Below are 21,332 nucleotides of genomic sequence, written 5' to 3'. Positions count from 1 at the left end.
TCCTCCACATCAGCAAGGCTTGTTTACCTGCTGGTCTCTACAGATGCTACATACACTCTCCTTCTGAGCCTTTTGCTCCTGTGGTACTCTTGTCCTTGCCATCCCCTTCCTCTCTCTAGGTATTATGATTCCATTCATTCTTCAGATTTGGATGATAAAAAATTTTGCTCTGAGTTCTTAAACACATATTGGTCACTTCATCAAGCTTCTACTTATTAAGGAAGAAACCTGATCTTATAAACACATACAACGTAGATGATGATGTATCATGACCAGGTAGAATTTATTTCAGGAACACATCGGTTAGCATAAAAATTCAGTCCATATAATCACCTATTAAAAGTGTGAAGAGAGAAATTATTATTTCACTAAATGCAGAAAATAAATATGACAAAATACTACTCCCATTTATGATAAAAACTCACAGCACACTGGGAATACAGGGGTATGTTTCTTTTTGATAACAGATATCCACAGACAAATTAAAGGTAACATCATTAAATGGTGAAAAATGAATGCCATCATTCATATTCAACATTGTACTGGCTTGTATACAGTACTATAATGTAAGAAGAAAAATTTTAATGTATTACAACTAGAAGAGAAAAATAAAATGGTCATTATTTACAGATGATCATTGTGTTTGCAGAAAATTCCAAAGAATCTACAAACAAGCTATTAGAAAAAGTCAATTTAGCAAGGTTACTGGCTATACGGTCAATATATAAAAATCAATTTGTTTCTATGTACTAGTAACAAATAATTGGAAAATGAAGTTTAGAAAATACTACTTACAAGAGTACAGTGAGGACATCATGTCCTCTTTTTTTTTTTTTTTCATCATGTCCTCTTATGCTTCCTTTCCATTGCACAAACTTTTCCCCTACGTGAATGTCTTTCCATCTACCTCCACACACTTGTTGAACTCCTATAATCCTTTCCAGTCTCTCTTCAGACTTATCACTCTTTTAAAGCATTCTTTCTTATCCTAAGTACTGTTTAAACTTTAATTTACCAGCAAATTCTTTTCTTAAAAAAAAAACACAAAAAGTAACACAGATATCAAACATATAGAATAAAAGTGGAGCTTTCTTACTGAAACATGAGTATAGAGTGAACTCAGAGCCATGACTTTCTAAAAAGTCTCCAAAACACAGATTGAAACTCATTAACATTTTTAAGCACCCAAAGATCCAAAAATTGCTACTATAGTCAACATCTCAAAAAAGTGAAATCTTTCTCCGGCTTTACAGAAAATAAGGTCAGCAGATAGAAATTCCTTCACCTTCAAATTAAACAGAAACTTATCTGCATTCCTATCTTTCTGTAGGCTACCTTTCTCTCCAGCCTAAGGTAAATTCTTCCACCTATGCTCTAATTCTTTCAGAATCTCTCAGAAAATATGTTCCACACAATGATCTCATTAGTTCAACATGTGTATACATTGCCTCAATTATTAACACAGAAATGCTCCCTAAGTAATTTTCTCCCTTCTAAATGCAACCCTCTTTTCTTCCCTTCATTTAAACTTCTTGAAACATAGTGTAAAACAGCGCACTAGTTCTCATCTTCTAACCTAGAATAATGTGGCTTCTGTTCACCCTAATTAACAGAAATTGCTCTTGCCAAGGTCTCCAACATTCTAGCTACCAATTCCAATTTTCTCTGTTATGTGATCTGTGGCACCCAACACTACAGAGATTCAGTTCTCCTTTGGGCTCAGTAACATCACTCTTCGGGCTTTTCTCCTACCTCTAGGGCCATTCCATTTCATCTTAGTTAAATTCCTTTTCCTCTACCAACTCCTTATTTACTGATATTTTTTGTGGGGTTTATCCATGATCCCTGCTTCTCATTCTAATCTGTACACTCTGCTGGCCAAGTTCACGTAGTGTGGTTTTGACTACCAACTGTGTATTTTAATTACTCTGAATTCTAGTCTTCTGGCTCTAGTCTTCTAGGCTTGTCTGTTCAGCTGTCTTCAACCTCCTAAATTCAGTCTCTACACCTTACTGCCAGAACAATTTCCCTTATATAAAATCTTTCATTGGTTCTAGAAATTTCAGAATCAAATTCAAGTTCTTTAGGATGGCAGTAAGACCTTCAGTTCTGCCTTCTTTTCAAGCTTCAACCTGTCATTCTCACAACTTAACAGATGTTCTACAAACATGCCATGCTGTCACCCACCTTTACCTTTGCTTATGTGGCTCCCTCCCCTTGAAGCACTCATCTCACTCTCTGGAGAATTTCCATTATTCTTCCAAAATTGGGCTCAGGAATGACTGTCCCTGCTCCTTTAGGGCTCCCTTTGTTAGGTCCATTCTTTCTTTCCACATCCTGCACAAATCTCTACAGTATTTGTGTTCGGTAACATAGTATCATCGTATCATCTATTTCTCTGTGAAAACTACTCTAACACGTGGTAATTTACTTACTTTGTTACCTCTTCAACCCCCTCCTTTTGCCCCTCAATTCATGACTTCTTGAAGGCCTGTTCTTTTCTCCTGAACAATTTCCAGTGCCTGGGATAATACCTGGCTCAGGGGTTAAAGAAACATTTACTGAGTAAACTGGCTTTTAAATGGTTTAGAATTCTTTCCCTTCTTTTATTTTCCTTTGGAGTCTGAGATTATAAAAAATTAGAAAACCTCGAGTGGGGAAAACATGCTTTTATTTCATGAAGTTGATCCCTTTTTAAGACTTTGCTACAGGTGATAGGTTCTTAGGAATTCTTCTGCAGTGAACTAAAAAAATAGCTTTAACTTCAAAGTGATTACCTAATCAAAATATATTTTTCCTACTTAAAATAGCACGCTGTATAGAACATAGCAAGTACAGTTATAGAATAAATATGACTTCAATACAACAAAGAAAAATAATTCTAAAAACAAAATTAGAAATTGCATAAAAATTTGGGAAACAGGTGTAGTTTGGAAGCAACTAGAAAAATAAAGGAGGAAGAGAACAGAGGGTTTTGTTTTTGTTTTGCCTCTTTTTTGATGAAAACCATGTACAAAGTTTGACAACAGTTTAAGAAAAGGCAAGTTCCAGACTGAGGTAGTTTGCAGTTTATTTTTATCTATTATTTGGTCCTTGGCTCTATAAATGCATATATTTTAAGATTTTGTTTGCTATTAAAATGTTAGTTGTAATAAATATGCTATTAGCTTATACAGTTAGTTTCTAATGAGAAATCCAGCACCCCTGCACCCAAATTTTTCTGTTTATATGTTGCATAAAGTGTATAATGCTGTATAAGAGAAAAACCTTACCTTTTATCTTACAAATGGCCAAATTCAATATTTTGTGATTTGTCTCAGGATATTTAAAAAAGTGACTGACAGGTATGAAAGTGTCCCTCGTATTTATTACACAGTCAAGGTTTATCCTTAGACTTTAATAACTGTGAGGACTAAAATAGAAATTTTATCATATTCATTACATTTACTATCATTCTCTAGTATGTATACAGTTGTCCCTCAGTATCTATTGGGGACTGTTTCCAGGACCCCCCCCCAACAGATACCAAAATCTGAGGATGATCAATTCCCTTATATAAAATGGTGTAGAATTTACATATAACCTATGCACATCCTCTCTAAATCATCTCTAAATTACTTGTAATACCTAATACAATGCAAATGCCATTAAAATAGTTGCCGATGTGTGGTAAATTTAAATTTTGCTTTTTGGAACTTACTGGAATTTTTTTTCTGAACATTTAAAATTTGCAGTTATTTGAATCAGTGGATGTGGAACCCAGTGATAAGCAAGGCCAACTGTATTCTAATAAGCTTTGGTTTAAGGATTTCACACATGCAAATCCACTTTGAAGGAGTTCTCTTCAATGTGAATTTTATAATGGTTAGTAAGGGACGACCTCTGGCTGAAGAGTTTCCCACATGCATTACATTCATAGGGTTTCTCTCCAGTATGAATTCTTTGATGCGCAATAAGTGATGAGCTCTGCCTAAAAGTTTTCCCACATGTACTACATGCAAAGGGTTTTTCTCCTGTATGAATTCTTTGATGTTGAATAAGAGCTGCACTTTGGCCAAAGGATATCCCACATTCCAGACATTGATACGGTTTCTCTCCTGTATGAATTCTCTGGTGATTACTAAGGGATGAGTTACACCTGAATGTTTTCCCACACTCATTACATTTATAGGGTCTTTCTCCAGTATGCATTCTCTGATGTTGAATGAGAGCTGAACTTTGTCTGAAGGCTTTCCCACACACTTTACACTTACATGGTTTCTCTCCAGTATGAATGCGCTCATGAATAATGAGTGTCGAGTGGGAACTTAAGGCTTTACCACATTCATTACAATTATACAGTTTCTCTCCAGTATGAATTATTCGGTGTCTATTAAGTCGTGAAATAGACGTGAAACCTTTTCCACATTCATTACATCTATAAGGCTTTTCTCCAGTGTGAATTCTTTCATGTTGAATAAGAGATGCACTCTGACTGAACGCTCTCCCACATTCACTACATTTAAAAGGTTTCTCTCCTGTGTGAATTCTCTGATGATAACGAAGAGATGAACTAGACTTAAAGGTATTGCCACATTCATTACATAAATAGGACTTCTTTCTGAGATGAATTCTCTGACATCCAGAAGGGGATGTGCTACAACTGGATGCCTTCCTTCCTGGGTTATATTTGTGGGGATTTTCTCGAGCGTGGATTTTTTGATGTATAAAAAGGGTAGACCTTCTGCTGAAGGATTTACCACATTCTTTACATCTATAGGATTTTTCCACAGTATGGGTTCTTAGGTGTTTACAAAGGGATGCACTATGGCTGAAGGCTTTTCCACATTCTTTACATATATAGGGTTTCTCTCCAGTATGAGTTCTTTGATGTTGAATAAGAGCTGAACTTTGGCTAAAGGCTTTCAAACATTCTTTACATTTAAATAATTTCTCTCCAGTATGGTTTTTCTGATGTTTACGAAGGGATGAATTGTGAATGAAGGCTTTTTCACAAATGTTACATTTATAGCGTTTTTCTGCTGTCTTGATTTTTGGTTGGTTAAGTAAATTTGAATCCTGCCTGAAGCTATTTCTTTGTATTTCATATTTTGAGGGTGTTTTTTCTCTAGCAGTCTTTTGTTGCTTAACAAACACTGATTTCAGGCTGAAATTCTGGCCAAAGTCATTATTTTTATGGCTTCTTTCTACAGTGAGGATCTTTGTATGGGTGACTGAAATTATTTGTAAACTTTCATTTTTGTCCTTCTGTTTCTTTATTCTGTCTTCATATAAGCAGGATTTTTCTGATATGAAGTTCCAGGGTTCATTTTTTTTGAGTCTTTTCCTTACTGGCCCCCAAAATGATGAGTCTTGAGTTTGAGTTGACTTTGTGGTTTTAGGACTGCTCTTACATCCTGAAGAAAACAAAAAAAGAAAGAAATTGCCAATGATCCACATGATTAGCTGAGACTAAATGTGTAGAAGGACTAAATATTAATGATATCTAAATAAGGCATTGCCTTCTGGCTAAAAGAACCTATAGCAAGAGGAAAAAAAAGGAAAGTAACAGTGTCACCGTATAAAATAATAATGGATGAGAGCTGGAGTACTAGAGTGAATAAAACAAAGATGCTCATTTAAAGAAGGTGAGAGTATACACATTACCAGGAGAATGAAGAGAAGGCATCAGAGGAGGAGTATGAATTGGGAAATGCAGTCTAGTATCCAAAGCCTATGACAGACTCATACATTATCTCCATGACATCACTCTCATTTCTGTAATTATTTCTAATCTTGAATGTCTTCCCTACCCTTCCTACATGTCAAACTTCTCTGTAGCCTTCAGATTCAGTTCCAGTGTTAAGCTCCTCTTTGCACCCTTTCCTGACTGTGAGCTCCAAAAATCTATTCCCCTTATTATACCACTTAACCACAGTATATTATAATATGTACCTAAGGGAAAAAATTATGAGTATATCTAGAGATAATGAGAAAGCCTTAAAAAAATTCAGCACCACTGATAATAAAAATATTCAAGAAAAACAGGAATTGAAGGATGCTTCCTCAATAAGATAAATACATATACTTTAGTCCTAAAGCCAGTATCTTATTTAATGAAGAAACTCTAGAGACATTTCCACTATGATCAAGAACAAGGCAAGGATGCCCATTACTTTCACTTCTGTTCAACGTTGTACTAGATGTATCAACCAATACAAGTACACAAGCAAAATCAATTAGAGGCATAAGCATGAGTAAAGAGGAAATAAAACTATCTCTATTTGCTGATGATATAATACTATAGCTGAAATTAAACCTCAGAGAATCAATGATAAACCTTGATCAGTGACATACCAGGATATAAAATTAACACACTAAAATCAATAATCTTCATTTATACAAAGATTTAGGGAAATGAATTCACAAGAAATATGAAAAACTTATGTGGGAAAAAATTTTAAAGTCTTTAAAAAAATTAAAAAAAATTTTTTTTATTGTTGTTGTGGACCATTTTTAAAGTCTTTATGGAGTTTGTTACAATATTGCTTCTGTTTTATGTTTTGGTTTTTTAGCCCTGAGGTATGTGGGATCTTAGCTCCCTGACCAGGGATCAAACACACACCCCCTGTATTGGAAGGTGAATCTTAACCACTGGACTGCCAGGGAAGTCCCTAGAACAGTCTTGAATAACATTAAAGTCACCTGAAAAACCTCTCCTATTCTTGGATAAAACACTTCAATGTTATAAAAATATAAGGATTAAGAAATATAAAGATATTTTAAATCCTGCTGTAATTAACAACATAACTTTACAACTTAAAGAACTAGAAAAAAAACCAAACTAAACCCAAAGCTAGCAGAAGGAAGAAATAATAAAGACAAGAACTTAGATACATAAAACAGAAAATAGAAAAACAGTAGAGAAAAAAATCAACAAATGCAAAATCAGTTATTTGAAAAGATCTACAAAATTGACAAAACTTTAGTGAGACTGACTAAAAATAAAAGAGAGAAGACACAAAGTACTAAAATCAGAAATGCAAGTTGGCAATATTACCACGGAGTCAAAAGAAATAAAAAGGATTACAAGGAAAAACCATGGATAACTGTATGACAAAAAATTGTATAGCCTAGATGATATGGACAAATTCCTAGAAACACAAAACTTACCCAAACTGAATTACGAAGCAGAAAATCTGAACAGACATATAACTAGTAAAACAACTGAACCAGTAATCAAAGCCTCCCAATAGTAAAAATGCTCTGTACCAGATAGTTTTATTGTCTATCAAATATTAAAGATGAACTAACACCACTCCTTCTGAAACTCTTCCAAAAAACTAAAGAGGAGGCAATATTTCCTAACTTATTCTATGGGGCCAGCATTGCCCTGATAATAAAGCCAGACAAAAACCCTATAAGAATAGAAAACTAAAGACCAATATTCCTTGTGAATATTGATTTTTAAATCCTCAATAAAGTACTAGGCAAAGAGAATTCAGAATATTAGAATGATTATACACCATGAGATTTATCCTTGGAATGCAAGAATGGTTCAACATATGAAAACCAATTAAAGCAACACATCACATTAACAGAAAGAAGACACAAAATCACATGATCATCTCAAGTGATGTAGAAAAAAGCATCTGACAAAATTCAAAATTCAACACCTTTTCATGATTAAAAAAACCCCAAAACACTTAATAAACTGGGACTGGAAGGAAAATACCCCAACACAATAAAGACCATCCTTAAAGAACCCATAGTTAACATCATACTCAATGGTTAAAGACTATAATCTTTTCCTCTGAGATCAGGAACAAGATAAGGATGCCCACTTTTACCACTTCAACCCAACACAGTATTGGAATTTCTAGCCAGAGCAATCAGGCAAGAAAAATAAATAAAAGATATCTAAATTGGAAAGTAAAATGATCTCAGTCACAGATGACATGATCTTTCTTAAAAATTTATTTTTTTGAAGTATAGTTGATTTACAATGTTGGGTTAATTTCTGCTGTACAGCAAAGTGATTTGAGTTACACATACATACATTCTTTTCATATTCTTTTCCATTATTTATGGTTTATCACAGGATATTGAATATAGTTCCCTGTGCTATACGGTAGGATCTTGTTTATCCATTATATATATAATAGTCTGCAACAGATGACAACAGATGATCTTATATGTAGAAAATGTAAAGGTTCCACAAAAAATTGTTAGAATACACAAATTCAGCAAAGTAGCAGGATAAAAAATCAACACAAACACAGTTGTGTTTTTATCCTCTAACAATGAACAAGCCAAAACAGAAATACAGAAAAGGATTTCATTTACGATAGCATCAAAAAGAATAAAATACTTAGGAATTAACTCAAAGGAGGTAAAAGATTTGTACACTGAAAACTACAAACACTGCAGAAAGTAAAGAAGACATAGGTAAATGGAAAAACATCAGGTATTTACAGACTGTAAGATTTAATACTCATAAGAAGGCAATACTACCTAAAGTGATCTAGAGATTAAATGCAAGCCCTATCAAAATTCCAATGCCGTTTTTTTTGCAGAAATAGTAAAACTCATCTTAAAATTTATATGGAATCTCAAGGGACCCTGAAAAGCCAAAATAATCTTGAAAAAGAAGAACAAATTTGGAGTACTCATACTTCCTGATTTCAAAACTTATACAAAGTTACAATAATCGAAGCATTGTGGTACTGGCATAAAGATGAACATATAGATCAATAGAATAGAATAGGAAGTCTAGAAATAAACCTTCACATATATGGGCAAATGAACTTTGCCCATAAAAAGGTGCCAAGACTATTCAATGGGGAAAAGACAGTCTTTTCAACAAATAGTGCTGGGAAAGCTGGCTATCCACTTGCAAAAAAAATGAAGCTGGACCCTTTACCTAACACCATACACAAAAATTAACTCAAAATGAATACATGACTTAAATGTAAGATCTAAAACTATAAAATTCTTAGACGAAAACATAGGGTAAAAGCTTCACGACTTAGGATTTAGCAATGATTTCTGGGATAGGATACCAAAAGCACAGGAAACAAAGGAAAAAAATAGACAAATAATTCGATTTCATCAAAATTAAAAGCTTCTGGGGGAATTCCCTGGCAGTCCAGTGGTTAGGACTCAGCACTCTCACTGCCAGGGCCAGGGTTTTATCCCTGGTCAGGGAACTAAGATCCTGCAAGCCAAGCAGTGTGGCCAAAAAAAAAAAAAAAGAAAAATTAAAAATAAATAAAAGCTTTGGTACATCAAAGAACACTATCAGCAGAATAAAAAGACAACCTACAGAACAGGAAAAAATATTTTCTAATTATGTATCTGATAAAGGGTTAATATCCAGAATATATAAAGAATTCCTACAATTCAACAATAAGAAAACAAACAATCCAATTCAAAAATAAGCAAAGGACTTGAATAGACATATCTCTATAGAAGACATACCAATGTCCAATAAGCACATGAAAAGATGTTCAACATGTCAGGAAATAAAAATTCAAACCACAATATTCCACTTCACGTCTGTTAATATGGCTAATATATATGTGTGTGTGTATATTTTATATACATGTGTGTATGTGTGTGTGTATACACACAGAAAATAACAAATGTTGGCAAGGATGTGGAGAAACTGGAACCCTTGTGCACTGCTGTTGGGAATGTAAAATAATATAGCCACAGTGGACAACAGTATGGCAGTTCTTCAAAAAGTTAAGCAGAGAATTACCATGGGATTCAGTAATTCCATTCCTACAGATATACCCAAAAGAACTGAAAGCAAAGACTCAAAGAGATATTTGTATACCCATGCTCATAATAACATTATTCACGGTAGCCAAAAGGTGGAAACAACCCAAATGTCCACTGACAGATGAATGGATAAACAAGAAGTAGTATATACATATAATGGATTATTATTCAGCTTTACAGAGAAATGAAATTGTGATAGATGCTACAACATGGATGAACCTTGAAGACATCATGCAGCGTGAAATAAGCCAGACACAAAATGACAAGTGTTATATGATTCCAATTCTGAGGATTCTAGAACAGTCAAATGCAGAGACAGAAAGTAGAATAGTGATTACCAGAGGCTGGGGAGAAAAGCAGATGGAGAATTATTATTTAATGGGTAGAGAGTTTCAGTAAGGGATTATAAAAAACTTCTCCAGATGGATAATGATAATAGTTACAACACTGTGAATGTACTTAATGGCATCAAAGTGTATACTTACAAATAGTTAAAATGGTAAATTTTACATTATTTTTATTTTACCACAATAAAAAAAATAATTAGGGGACAATAAAATGTTTTGTCGAGAATTTGGGTAAACTGGAACCTACATACATAGCTGGTGGGTATGTAAATTAGTAAATACAACTGCTCTGGGAAACAGTTTGGTAGTTACTTAAAAAGTTAAACATAGCCTAAACATATGACTCAGTAATTTCATCCTAAGTATACACCCATGAGAAATGAAACATATGTCAAAATAAGAACTTTTACACAAATGGTCATAGCAGCATTATTTGTAATAACCAAAAATGGAAACTCAAATGTCCATCAACAGATGAATGGATAAACAAAAGGTGATATATCCATACAATGGAATATTAGTCATCCATAAAAAGGAATGAGGTACTGATACATATTACAACATGAATGAATCTTGAAAATATGCTAAGTAAAAGAAGCCAGATAGAAAGAGCTACATATTATATGATTCCACTTACATGAAATGTCCAGAATAGTCAAATCCACAAAGACAGAAAGTAGATTAGGAGTTCCCAGGGGTTAGGAGGATGCAGGAATGTGGAGTGATTGCTAATTGGTACAGGATTTCTTTCTGGGGTAATGAAAATGTTCTACAATTAGTGGCAATAGTTGAAGATCTTTGTGAACATACTTAAAACCATTAAATTGTACACTTTAAAAGCATGAATTTTATAGTATGTGAATTATACCTCAACACGGTTGTTTAAAAGAGAGAGAGAGAGAAAGCAACAATTCCCAGCATCATAGCCCCGTATGCTCCTGATCCTCACTTCCCCAGGTAAAAGGCTCTGTGATGAGCAATGGTAGACTGAAAAAAAATGCCAGAGAAAGGAAGAACTCTAGCAAAGAGCCTGAAGAAGAGCTGAAGTGACCACCAAAAAGATTAATCCCACTTTGAATTGAAAAATATGAAAAAAATAACCAAGAAGATCGGAACAGGAGCACAGGAAACATGAAGTACAGCTTAATTTAAATTTCCAGCTCACAACACTAGAAAAACTAAGTAAATGGAAAGAAAGCCATGGAAGAAAAAAGTAAGGATAAAAACAGGAATTAATAATGAAGAGAACAGATATCTCTATTCAAATCTATGAAAACCTATATGAAACAGATAATTCTCTAGAGAAATGCAGGCTACCAAAACTGACCCCATTACAATTAGAAATCTGGGACAGACCAAGTATAATTGAAAAAATTAAGTTATTAAAGAGCAATCCTATAAAAAAGCACTGCAGAATTCTACCACATCTTGAAGGACCAGATAGTCCCAAGGCTCTATAAATTATGCCAGTGCATTTAAAAGAAAGGAAAAGTTCCTAGTTCCTTTTATGAAGGAAATATAATATGAAAACAAACCAGATAATAATACAAAGAAAGAAAACTACATAACAGTATCAGTTATCAATATTAGTGCAAACATTCTAAGAAAATTATCTTTAGCAAACAGATTCCAACACCGCATTATTCCAGGAATGCAAGCAAAGTTGCTTCAATATTAGTATATCCATTAATATCATATAGTTTCCTCTTCTACCTTGTGGGTTATGACCAGAAATCATCTCCTACTCACTATAAATTCCTCAATATGGCACTCAAATTACAATTTTTGTTTTACTAATCTTCTTTAAACACAGTTTTTTAATCTTTTTGAACAATGTCAAATACTCTTAGTTGATATACACACATCTTTTAAACTCATATTAGAAATTGTATTATAGAATAGTTGGGTTGTGGGGAGGTTTCAGGACCAATCCAAGCAGGGAAACAGGTAGGCGTTATTGAGGTAGTGTATGGAAGTGTCAAAATATAAGATGAAGCCAAAAGTTGTGAGCTAGGAAAAGCCAGTATGTGCCTCAAGCAAGAGGCAATAATGAATTGCACGCAATACTGAAAAGTCAAGGGTCAGTAATATGGACAGCCAAGGACAGAAGGAGGTAAAGGAGGGCTAACATGATAATAGTAAAAAACTGAATTAAGGCCGTAATTCAATGATTTCAGCTAGAATATTTATATGGTTCACTGAACTATAAAAGATAGCACAGGGTTTCCCTGGTGGTGCAGTGGTTGAGAGTCCGCCTGCCGATGCAGCGGACATGGGTTCATGCCCCGGTCCAGGAAGATCCCGCATGCTGCGGAGTGGCTGGGCCCGTGAGCCATGGCCATTGAGCCTGCATGTCCGGAGTCTGTGCTCCACAACGGGAGAGGCCACAACAGTGAGAGGCCCGTGTACCGCAAAAAAAAAAAACAAACAAAAGATAGAACAGTTTTAGTTTACAAAAAGTCAAATTTCAATAGGTAAGTTTTAAAGTAATGTTAGAACTAAAATGGAAAATAAAATATCCTGTAAATAAATCTCTGGCTCTGTTTTCTAAAGGAGCTCTAAACAATATCATCCCACCAGTACATGTGTGTTACAGTCTTCAAGATTTTGATCTCTAACACTAAAATGAGTGAGGACTCCTTAGAAGGATGGCTATTTCCTTGATGGCCTATGAGAGGTACAAAATATGTGTGAGATTTCTTTGTATGGGCTCTGGAAGGTGGTACACAGTGAGTGTGGGACATACTGATATTAGTAGAAAGCAAGGATGCTAACAGAATTTATAAGGTTAGTAAGATATGCATTAAATTCATTAGCATGTTTGCCTATCGTGGTGTGGGGTGAGATAGGGAATAGGGAAGAGAATGGAGTAGAAATATAAGAATGAAAAAATGGGCCTTGTAGACATGAGTGTAAAAAATGTGCTACTAAACAGAGTATGGCTAACTCAATCCTCTGCCCTTGAGATTCAAAACCATATATACACAAACATATACGTGTGTGAGTGTGTGTGTGTAAGGGCTGTGTCAAGGGACATAGGACCTGCTTTAAAAGAGTTCCTGATGACTAAGTCGACAAGCTGTATCAAAAATACTACATCATAAAAAGCCATGAGTTCATAATGATAATAGAAAGAAAAAAATACAATTCTTAATTTAAAAAAAGAACTATAACTAGATTAATATTTTTGAGAAAATTATTCAGTTTTAAATATGTTATCAAGATTGACAGATGACTACCCACACATAAAGACTTGTATATTCATCATTAATAAAAAGTTTGAAGGAAAAAAAACAGCTTCAAAAATCTAAAAGGAATAGTGTCAAGGACACTCACTTTATATGCCAAATTATAAAGGTGTAGACTATTACAAAGCATTAAAAAACCATATCAAGACATTCCATTCAGATAAGAGGCCCTATCAGTCGGCTTGGATGAAAAAAGGTCATGATCTGCAAGATAGGATGACAATCTTGTAAGCCTAGCTACAAGGAGCTGTATCAGTTCTACTCATCCCAACTACACCATCAAGTGCTAACACCAGAGTCCTAAATTCATGCAAAGAAGAGCCTTGGACCATGGACCTCCTAAGTGTTCCTTATGACCAGCTTAGGGTTTTCTTCCTTTTATTTTGGTTTTAGCGAGGCCTACAAATCTATCTCCTGAAATGCAGATCAAACATTGGTCTATCTTAGACCAAGCCTGAGCTACCTCATGAACAAGTCAGAAGTTTATAGAGACCAAAATGATCTTGCTTATCTCTCCTCTGCCAGGGGGCAGAAAGTCTAACAAATGACAAACAGTTGTCATCTGTGCATGGTTACCACCCTGACTAGTTTCTGTCATTAGGTCTAGATTCTCTCTCCTTGGCTTTTAAGACTCTGAGATTCTATCTTCAACCTTCTTCTTCCCCTAGTTGATTTTATCCACTCTAAATCCTGCTGCATGAATGACTATCCCAACTTTCCTCAAAATACTTTAAGTGGTATTTCTAACTGCCTACTAGCATTTCCATTTTAGTATTTTTCTTATGCTTCAAATTCAGTCTGTCCAAATCTGAACCTGGCACATGCTTTTTCAAACCTTTTTACTATTTTCCCTAGTTCAGAATGACATCTTAACCTTACAGTTGCTCTGCCATAAGTTCTTAATCCCATCTCAAAACTTTCTGCCCCCTGCATTCCAAGCCTAGTCACCAAATGCTCTTAATTAAATTCCATCACTGAAATGTCTCTAACAGCCATCCCTAAAGTATGCCTAGGTTGAGGGTCTCATTACCGTATAATAGTTACTGCTACTGACTCTCACTATGTTCCTTTGATCCCAGTTTCCTACCTATCCAGTATTATTTTCCACTGTTTTTATCCTTAGAGAACTCATCTTGTGTATTAGTTTCCTATGGCTGCTGTAACAGAGTATCACAAACTTGGTGGCTTAAAACAACGCATTTTATTCTCTTACTGTCTAGAGGTCAAAAGTCTGAAATCAGTTTCACTGGGCTGAAACCAAGGTGTTAGTAGAGCTCAAGGGGAGAATCCATTCCCTTTCTTTTTCCAACCACTAGAGCTGCGTTCTTTGGCTCATGGTCTCTTCCTCCACCTTGAAAGCCAACAGCATAGCATCTTCATATTTCTCTTTGCTTTCATCATTATACTACCTCCGCTTTCTTGTCAAATTTCCTTCTGCCTCTCTCATAAAAAGTCAACTGTGATTACACTTGGGCACCCCTAGATAATCCAGGATAACTTCACCATCTCAAAATCCCTAATTCAATCATATTAAGATAACTTAAGGCAATATTAAGGTAACATCACAAGGACTTCCCTGGTGGCGCAGTCATTAAGAATCCACCTGCCAATGTAGGGGACACGGGTTCGAGCCCTGGTCCAGGAAGATCCCAAATGCCGTGGAGCAACTAAGCCTGTGTACCGCAACTAGTGAGCCTGTGCTCTGGAGCCCGTGAGCCACAGCTACTGAGGCCCACGCTCCTGGAGCCCATGCTCCACAACAAGAGAAACCACCGCAATGAGAAACCCATGCACCCCATCGAAGAGTAGCCCTGCTCACCACAACTAGAGAAAGCCTGCGTGCAGCAAAGAAGACCCAACACAGCCCAAAATAAATAAATTAAAAAAACAAAACAAAAGGTAACATCACAGGGTCCCAGGTATCTTTAGGGGCCATTATTCAGCCTATCACATTCTGTTATTTAAAAGACACTGATTACTCTTTATTTTATTCATTCAACAAATATTTACTGTGTTGCTACAATGTGCCAGACTCTATTCTAGGCACTGGTGCTCTGTAAGACACCAGAGATCTAGTAATGAAAAGAATTCATTTCCTCCAGGAGCCTAATTTAACATTAGAAACGAATAATTCAACATGCAGTCACAACACAATGTGATCATTTCTAGAACAAAAACAAAAGATAGAAACAGAAGCAAATGTGAGCTTTGAATAGTACCCAAACTATCCTTAGATAGTGGAGGATGTAGGCAGGAAAGAGGTACAGGCAGTGGTTACAGTTTTCTAGGATTTTAGGGGATTGGCAGTTTGCTAGTGAAAACTTAAAAATTGAATCTTCCCTTTTGCCAAAAGGGAAAGATATGTGCCGCCACCCCTGCCCTTTTTCTTAGAATATTCTTTGAGGAAATTTGTATTTGTAAACCCTTCCTCTATGCCTTTGATATGTATGTAAACTTGTAAAGCCTCTGTGAGCATTACAAACCAGGAATGTTTTTCTTGAGAGCCTGGGAGCCATCTCTTTGAAATGTAAACATCAAGAAAGATAGTGATCCTATCTCCCTGTCATTGTGGAAGTTTACCTAGTGCCGAACTCCAAACTGTTACCACCTGCTCATCATACTATACCAGTTTTCTTTTCACTAGCACAGATAGCCCAACTGCCAGGTGAATTTAGGATAAATATGAAAGAATGTATACACTGTATACATACTGTACATTTATTTCTGTGTTGTCAGTCCCCTTAAATGAGGACAAATTACAATTAACCTCGAGAACATGTATATAATTGCTCAGCTACATTACAAAAACAGAAAGAGGGCTTCCCTGGTGGCGCAGTGGTTGAGAGCCTGCCTGCCGATGCGGGGGGCACGGGTTCGTGCCCCGGTCCGGGAGGATCCCACGTGCCGCCGCTGAGCCTGTGAGTCCGGAGCCTGTGCTCCGCAATGGGAGAGGCCACAACAGTGAGAGGCCTGCGTAAAAACAGAAAGAAACCCCACCCTTTTTAATCTCATCAGCAGGTTACCTATGATGCATGCGGAAATCTGGTTTAATGTTTATTCAATAGTAACTGTTTTCTGTCTTTTGGAGAGGTTTTTCTGAGTTGGCAGGAGATAAAAAAAAAACTCTCCCCAATACTACATGAAGGAATACGGGTGAGGGTTGAAGGCAGAATCAATATATTTTTTTTTTACCTTAAATGGCTTTTTGGCCTTATTTCCTGAAGTATTTCCCTGATTTATCCAATAATAGTCAGATTCAATGTCATAGCTCAATAAAAATGTGACTTTAATTGGCACTCTCACAGGGCTTTCTTGAGAACCAGAGGATTGAAAGACTTAAAATTGGTATGCTGGGAATTACACATAACAGTATAATTATAGATGGGTGTGGTACTGCACATTTGTGAACATCCTGTGTCTTACTGAAAAAAGGAATGCTGGTCTAGACAATTTGTTTTTCGTAACTCCAATTTTTAAAACTTTTTATTATGGAAAAATTTCAATATATACAAAAACAGAGAGAATTGTACAATGCAACAACCACCACCAACACTTCATATATAAGCTCTTACTCCTCCATCAGACTGGCTAAAGCAAATCCTAAACATCATATCATTTCATCTAATAATGTTTCCAAATGCATTTATCAAGGATAAGGTCTTTAAAAAAAAACAAAAAAAGCAAAACATCTCACAGCCAATGAACTTAACACTACTCACTAGTAGCATCTTATATACATGGAAGTGTTTGAACTTCCCTAATTGCTTCATAAATTTTTTCAATTAGGAAACAATCAAGGTTCACCCACTGTACTTGGTTGGTATGACTCTTAAATCTCTTAGTCACTATGTTATAAATGTAATCTGCTGAAGTGAAGGTCATTTGGCCTCCCAGAAAAATATCTTAACCTGATAAAGAGCATCTGCAGCAATCTAGAGCTAACAGTATACTTGATGGCGAAAGGCTAAATGCTTTATACTTAAGATTGGGAACAAGGCAAGAATGTCTGTTCTCACCACTCTTAATCAGTATAGTACTGAAAGTCTACTTAGTACAATATGGTAAGAAAAGGAAATAAAAATCATACAAATCAGAAAGGAAGAAATGAAACTATCCCTATCTTGAGATGACAGTACATTAAAAAAATCCCTAGGAATCTACAAAACATTTCCTAGAACTATTAGGAGTTTAGGAAGGTCACAGGATATAAGGATAAACATACAAAAATCAACATTATTTCCATATACTATGGACATGTGGGCACTGAAATTATATTTACAATACCATTTATAATTACTCAAAAAATACTTAGGTGTAAATGTAACAAAATATGTACAGGACTTGTATTCTGCAAACTACAAAACACTGATGAAAGAAATTAAGTAAGAGCTAAATAGGGAATTCCCTGGTGGTCCAGCGGTTAGGACTCAGCGCTTTCACTGCTGAGGGCCTGAGGGCCCAGGTTCAATCCCTGGTCGGGGAACTAAGATCCCATAAGCTGCACATTGTGGCCAAAAACAAAAACGAGCTAATAAATACATGGTAAGATACACCATATTGATGGATTGGAAGATTCAGCATAGTAAAGATCTCAACTATCTCCAAGTTTACTTGGTTTACTGCAATATCTCAGCAAGATTTTTTCGTAGATACAAATAAGATTATTCTAAAATTTATATGGAAAAGCAAAGAAACTAGAATAGTTAAAGCAACTTTGAAAAAGAAAAAAGAAATAATCAACCCATCCAATATTAAAGCCTATATATAGCTACAGTAATCAACACTGTGTGATGTGCGTGGAGGGATAAACACACAGATCAGTGAAACAGAACACCTAGAAACAGACTCACAAATGGGCTCAACAGCTTTTTGACAAAGGTGTAAAAGAACTGAGTGGAGGAAGATAGCTTATTCAACAAATAATGCTGGGACAACCGACTGTCCATAAGCAAAAAAAAAAGAATCTTGACTGAATCCTACATCTAATACAAAAATTAAATGCAAAAGAATCACAGAAATAAATGTACAGTGTAAAACTACAGCATTTTTAGAAAAAACACAGAAGAAAATCTACAAGATCTGAGGATAGGCAAAGAGTTCTTAGACTTGACAACGAAAGGACAATCCATAAAGGGAAACACTGATGAACCAGACCTCTCAAAATTAAAACTTTTGTTCCTCAGAGGATGAAAGGAAACTAAAGACTAGGAAAAAATATTTGCAAACCACATATCCATCAAATGACTACCATCTAGAATATATAAAAAACTCTCAAATCTCAACAGCAAAAAACCAAACAATTAGAAAATGGACAAAAGACATGAACAGACATTTCATCAAAGAAGATATACAGATGGCAAAAAAGCACATGGAAATAACATCATTAGAACTTAGGAAGATGCAAATTAAAATCACAGTGTATATCACCATATACCTATCAGAATGGCTAAAATAAAAGTATTGACAACACAAAATGTTGGCAAGGATGCACAGAAACTGAATCACTCATATGCTGCTGCGTTGCTGGTGGAATGTAAATTGGTACAGCCACTCTGGAACACAATTTAGCTGTGTCTTTCAAACTAAACATGCAACTACAACATGACCCAGTAATTGCACTCTTCCGCATTTATCACAGAGAAATAAAAACTTACTTTTGCACAAAAACCTGTACACAAATGTTTATAGCAATGTTACTTGTAATTGTCAGAAACTGGAGACACCCATATGTCCTTCAACAGTGAATGGTTATGTAACTGTGGTATATGTGTTTTACAAAAAACTATTCAGCAATCAAAAGGAATGAAATATTGATAAGTAACAAGGAAATACTGACAAGGAACTACTTGAATAAATTTCCAGAGAATTATGCTGAGCGAAAAAAAAAAACAGTCCTAAAAGGTTGCATACTGTATGACTCCATAACATTCCTGAAATGACAAAATTATAGAAATGGACTAGTGGTTACAAAGGGTTAAGAATAAGAGGAGGTGAGGAACAGGGACAAGGAACAAGATGAAAGTGGGTGTCTAAAAATGAGTGACAGGAAGGATCCTTATGGTGACAGAAGGAATTCTTCCATATCTTTGCTGTATCAACATCAATATCTTGTTTGCAGTCTTGAACTATAGTTTTGGAACTGGGTAAAGGACCAATGGGATCTCTCTGTACTACTTCTTATGTGAATCTAAAATTATCTTAAAATCAAAAAAAAATTTTTTAAAGTAAAATTCCCTCTAAAGTAAAAAATCAAATTGGTATCATTCCTCCAAATCTGATCTCCTACTACCACTATCTCAGTGAATTATATCATTATCCATCCCTGAACAAGTCACAAACCAAGCAACCATCCTTGACAACTCAATCTCCTTTATCTTCCATATCCAATTCATCTTTAAGTCCTGCTGCATTTATCTCCTAAATGTCTCTGAAACTGGTTCCCTTCTTTCTGTGTCCATCACCACTAACCTAGCCAAGTCATTCATGCATTCATTAACTGGAAGCCAACTCTGACCGAGCACTATTTTAGGTACTGGAGAAATGGGTACAAATGAAACAGACAACCCAGCACAAGAGAGTTTATAATTCAGAGGAAGAGCAGATTATAAATAAATATGTACTATTTTGCAGTGATAAGTACTCTGAGAGAAAATAACACATGGTGAGGGCATAAAGACTGTGGAAGAATGCTGGAGAGGGTGTGGAGAAAAGGGAACCCTCTTACACTGTTGGTGGGAATGTAAATTGGTGCAGTCACAATGGAAAACAGTATGGAGGTTCCTCAAAAACTAAAAATAGAGTTGCCATATGATCCAGTAATCCCACTCCTGGGCATATATCCAGAAAAAACTATAATTTCAAAACATACATGCACCCCTAGTGCCCACTCTTGCCACTATTATTCAACATAGTTTTGGAACTCCTAGACACGGCAATTAGAGAAGAAAAAAGAAATCCAAATTGGAAAAGAAAAAGTTAAACTGTCACTATTTGCAGATGACATGATACTATACATAGAAAATCCTAAAGATGCCACCAGAAAACAGCTAGAGCTAATCAATGGATTTAGTAAAGCTGCAGTATACAAAATTAATACACAAAACTCTTGCATTCCTATACACTAACAATGAAAGATCAGAGATAGAAATTAAGGAAACAATTACATTTAGCATTGCAACAGAAAGAATAAAATACCGAGAAATAAACCTACCTAAGGAGACAAAAGACCTGTATGCAGAAAACTATAAGATACTGATGAAAGAAATCAAAGACTACACAAACAGATGGAGAGATATACCATGTTCTTGGACTGGAAGAATCAACATTGTGAAAATGACTATACTACCCAAAGCAATCTACAGATTCAGTGCAATCCCTATCAAATTACCAATGGCATTTTTCACAGAATTAGAATCAAAAATTTTACAATTTGTATGGAAACACGAAAGACCCCGAATAGCTAAAGTGATCTTGAGAAAGAAAAAGGGAGCTGGAGGAATCGGGCTCCCTGATTTCAGACTATACTACAAAGCTATAGTAATCAAGACAGTATGGTACTGGCACAAAAAAAGAAATATATATCAATGGAACAGGATAGAAAACCCAAAGATAAACCCCCACACATATGGTCACCTAATCTATGACAAAGGAAGCAACAATATACAATGGAGAAAAGACAGCCTCTTCAGTAAGTGGTGCTAGGAAAACTGGACAGCTACACGTAAAAGAAGAAAATTAGAATACTCCCTAACACCATGCACAAAAATAAACTCAAAATGGATTAAAGACCTAAATGTAAGGCCAGACACTATAAAATTCCTTGAGGAAAACATAGGCAGAACACTCTTTGATATTAAGTCATAGCAAGATCTTTTTTAACCCACCTCCTACAGTTATGAAAAGAAAAACAAAAGTAAAAAATGGGACCTAATTAAACTTAAAAGCTTTTGACAGCAAAGGAAACCATAACAAA

At 35.4% G+C, this 21,332-nt stretch overlaps 1 protein-coding gene across 2 annotated transcripts in view; it reads right to left on the bottom strand.

Annotated features, from left to right (window-relative positions):
- Positions 1–264: 264 nt before the first annotated feature.
- LOC116750856 (zinc finger protein 354B) overlaps positions 265–21,332 on the bottom strand; it is a 33,150-nt gene continuing 12,082 nt past the window's right edge. For both annotated transcript variants that reach the window (XM_032626151.1, XM_032626152.1), the window contains exon 5: positions 265–5,396. In XM_032626151.1, the coding sequence (XP_032482042.1) occupies positions 3,811–5,396 (1,586 nt within the window). In that variant the 3' untranslated portion in view covers positions 265–3,810. The remainder of the gene's footprint in view (positions 5,397–21,332) is intronic.

This window comes from Phocoena sinus, chromosome 3, assembly GCF_008692025.1.
Source record: "Phocoena sinus isolate mPhoSin1 chromosome 3, mPhoSin1.pri, whole genome shotgun sequence".
NCBI classification, from domain to species: domain Eukaryota; kingdom Metazoa; phylum Chordata; class Mammalia; order Artiodactyla; family Phocoenidae; genus Phocoena; species Phocoena sinus.
Note: the sequence above shows the minus strand (reverse complement) of the source record. Positions and strands in the feature narration are given on the sequence as shown.